Source organism: Protobothrops mucrosquamatus, unplaced genomic scaffold (assembly GCF_001527695.2).
Source record: "Protobothrops mucrosquamatus isolate PMUCROS unplaced genomic scaffold, P.Mucros_1.0 scaffold20561, whole genome shotgun sequence".
Lineage (NCBI taxonomy): Eukaryota > Metazoa > Chordata > Lepidosauria > Squamata > Viperidae > Protobothrops > Protobothrops mucrosquamatus.
Window position 1 is genome coordinate 1 of NW_015406317.1, and position 2,505 is coordinate 2,505.

The 2,505-nt window shown below is 61.9% G+C and overlaps 1 protein-coding gene across 1 annotated transcript; it reads right to left on the bottom strand.

The window, feature by feature from the left end:
* Positions 1-1,431: 1,431 nt before the first annotated feature.
* Positions 1,432-2,502, bottom strand: LOC114923825 (WW domain-binding protein 1-like; the record flags this gene model as incomplete). Its single annotated transcript, XM_029287161.1, has 3 exons — positions 1,432-2,061; positions 2,150-2,314; positions 2,418-2,502. Coding segments are annotated over 3 exons (880 nt in total), but the record flags the coding sequence as incomplete, so codon positions are not given.
* Between the last annotated feature and the right edge of the window lie 3 nt (positions 2,503-2,505).

A 2,505-nucleotide genomic window follows, 5' to 3' on the forward strand; every position in this document is an offset into this window, starting at 1 on the left:
AGGAGGCTGCCAGGCTGTACCACGAGCTGCGCACCAACGTCATTGGCAACGTCCTCCAGCAGTACCTGGACTCTGGCTATGTTTGGGAGCAGTATAACGACCGCACAGGCCGGGGGCAAGGGTGTTACCCCTTCACAGGCTGGTCAGCTCTGGTTGTGCTCATGATGGCAGAAGAATACTGATCGGCCTGCTGGTGGGCCTGCATCCCTGGGCAGCTCGGCTGGAGTGGCCAATGCGGGGTTCTGGCAAAGGGACACAGGCGTTGACCTTTTCCTCTGCCCTGCTTCAGGGGTTGGCATTCCAACTCGGAGAGTCTGGTGGGCAATGCCTAAATGTAAGAAATTTCATATTGAAATAAAGCCGAGAGCCTAAAAGTTTTAGCTCCCTTCCTTTGGAAGCATGGGCAAGAAAGGCATTGCTAGTTTTTGAATGGCTGAACAGGAGGGGGTGGTGAAAAGGCTACTCCGTATGGCCCTATAGAAATGGGGTGTGTTACTGCTCCCACCAAGAGATAAAAGCCTCCGCACTGCCAGGGCTTAACGAGTAGCAGCTGCTCTTCCACACAATCTCTGAAGCCCATAAAGCACAACTCACTGATTTGTGCTGTCCAGCTGGCACTTTGCCTTCTGTGCACTTGAACTTAGCCAGAGGTGGGGAGGCAAGACTTGGGAGAAGTCCCATCTTGTGAGAAAGGGAGGTTTAAAAGGATGACCATGTCAAAGATATTTAAACTGGGCAAAGGTAAGAAGTGTGTGCTGGTTGGCACATTAAACCCAGTTTGGTAAGAAGGGAACGTTTTCCATGCCCAGTTTAGAGTAGCTTCATTTGATGAACCAACCTGGCAGGCAGCTTCTCCAGAAGATCCACACAATGCCTGGTGTTACATTGCTTTCTCCCCCCCCCCACACACACACAATGGAAAGTGCCTCCATCAGGATTTTCCATGTCTGTTTAATAAGAAGCACACAGTGCTACCAGGTGCTGGTAGGACACTGGCCGACGGGAAGGCCAGCTCCCCGCTCCCAGGGCAGAACAGGTGTTGGCAGCAGCCATCTCTTCATGCAAAGAGCAAACCCCAGTGCAACCTGGAAATGGGGAGGGACTGAGCCTTCACCTATGCCATGCCTTACATCAAAGCTGGAGCACAGCAGGAACCACACATACACACGTACAGAGCTATCACTATAGTTATGATCCAGCACGCAGCAGCTCCCCACTCGGCCCTAGCTGCTGCCAAGGGCTCTGGGTTCCTGTCCCAAGGAGGGAGCGGAGCAGTAATGGCAGAGCAGGAAAGGACCCAGGAGACGTCCGTATGGCTGGGCAGAGAAGTGAGGGTAAGGCGGTAATCCTCCACAGTGATCAACAGGCAGCCAGGCTGCCCTGGCGCTCAGTCTCCAAGGTGGGTGGGGCAGCCAAGCACAAGAGCCCCACTTCGGACAGGCAACGTCGGTGAGGGGGGCAGCTCCTCGGCGCCCCCTTCAGAGGGCTCCCCCTGCTGACAGCCGGCTGCCCCTTTGGCAGGCAAGTGGGCACCCTCCTCCTCCTCCTCCTCCTCGCTGTCCTCGCCTGCAGCCTCTTCCTCGTCTTGGCCCCGGCCCACCTCGATCCCGGAGTCCCCCGTCAGGCGCCGGTGCCGCGCGTGGCTACTCTCTTCCCGGGCGTCGGGCCCCTCCTCCCCATCGGAGGGGCGCCGCGAGTCGCTTTCGAAGAGCTCCACGCTGGAGGAGAAGAGGGCGTGCTTGGGGGGGGCGGCCGCCAAAGGACTGCCCGGCGGGGCCGCCCGCTCCCAGCTGTCCCCCGCGGGGCGGCCGCAGCCCCCGTCGCCCTCGGCCTCCCCTTCGCTGGGGCTGCTGGCCTCGGTGGCCGACAGGGAGGTGCTGCTGGGGGAGGTCAAGCAGCTGGACTCGCAGGAGCAGCTGGAGGAGTTCTCGGAGCTGCCGGTCAGCGTCAGGGAGCCGGAGCCCCCGAGGAGGAGGACGGCGGCGCTGTACGGGGGGGGCGGCGTGGCGGGGCGCCAGGCCACCTCATCGTAGGCCGGCAGCTTGAAGGAGGCCAGCATCCCTGCAAGGGAGGAGAGGCGCAGAGCTCAGGGCCGGGCAGGGGGGGTGAGGATGCCCCCCCTCCCAGGCGCGCAGGGCGAGCCACTCACGGAGGTCCCCCGCGGAGGGCGGCGGGGGGTTGCAGGCACCCTGGTAGGCAATGAGGTTGATCTCGCGCTGCCGCTGCTGCTGCTGCAGGCGCAACTTGGCGCGGCGGTGCCGGTAGGCGCAGCAACAGCTGAACAGGATCAGGACCGTCCAGAGCAGCCAGAACCCTGCGGGGAGGACGGGCGGTGAGCCAGGCGCGGGGATGATGATGATGATGAGGCCGCCGCCGCCGCACGCCCGTCCCCCCCCCGTTCCCCACCCCCCGCTTACACCAGAGCTCGTAGTAGTAGATGCAGCAGCCGGTCTCGCCGCAGCAGTGGCCCGTCTCGCAGACGTACGGCTGGCTCTTCACGCCGGG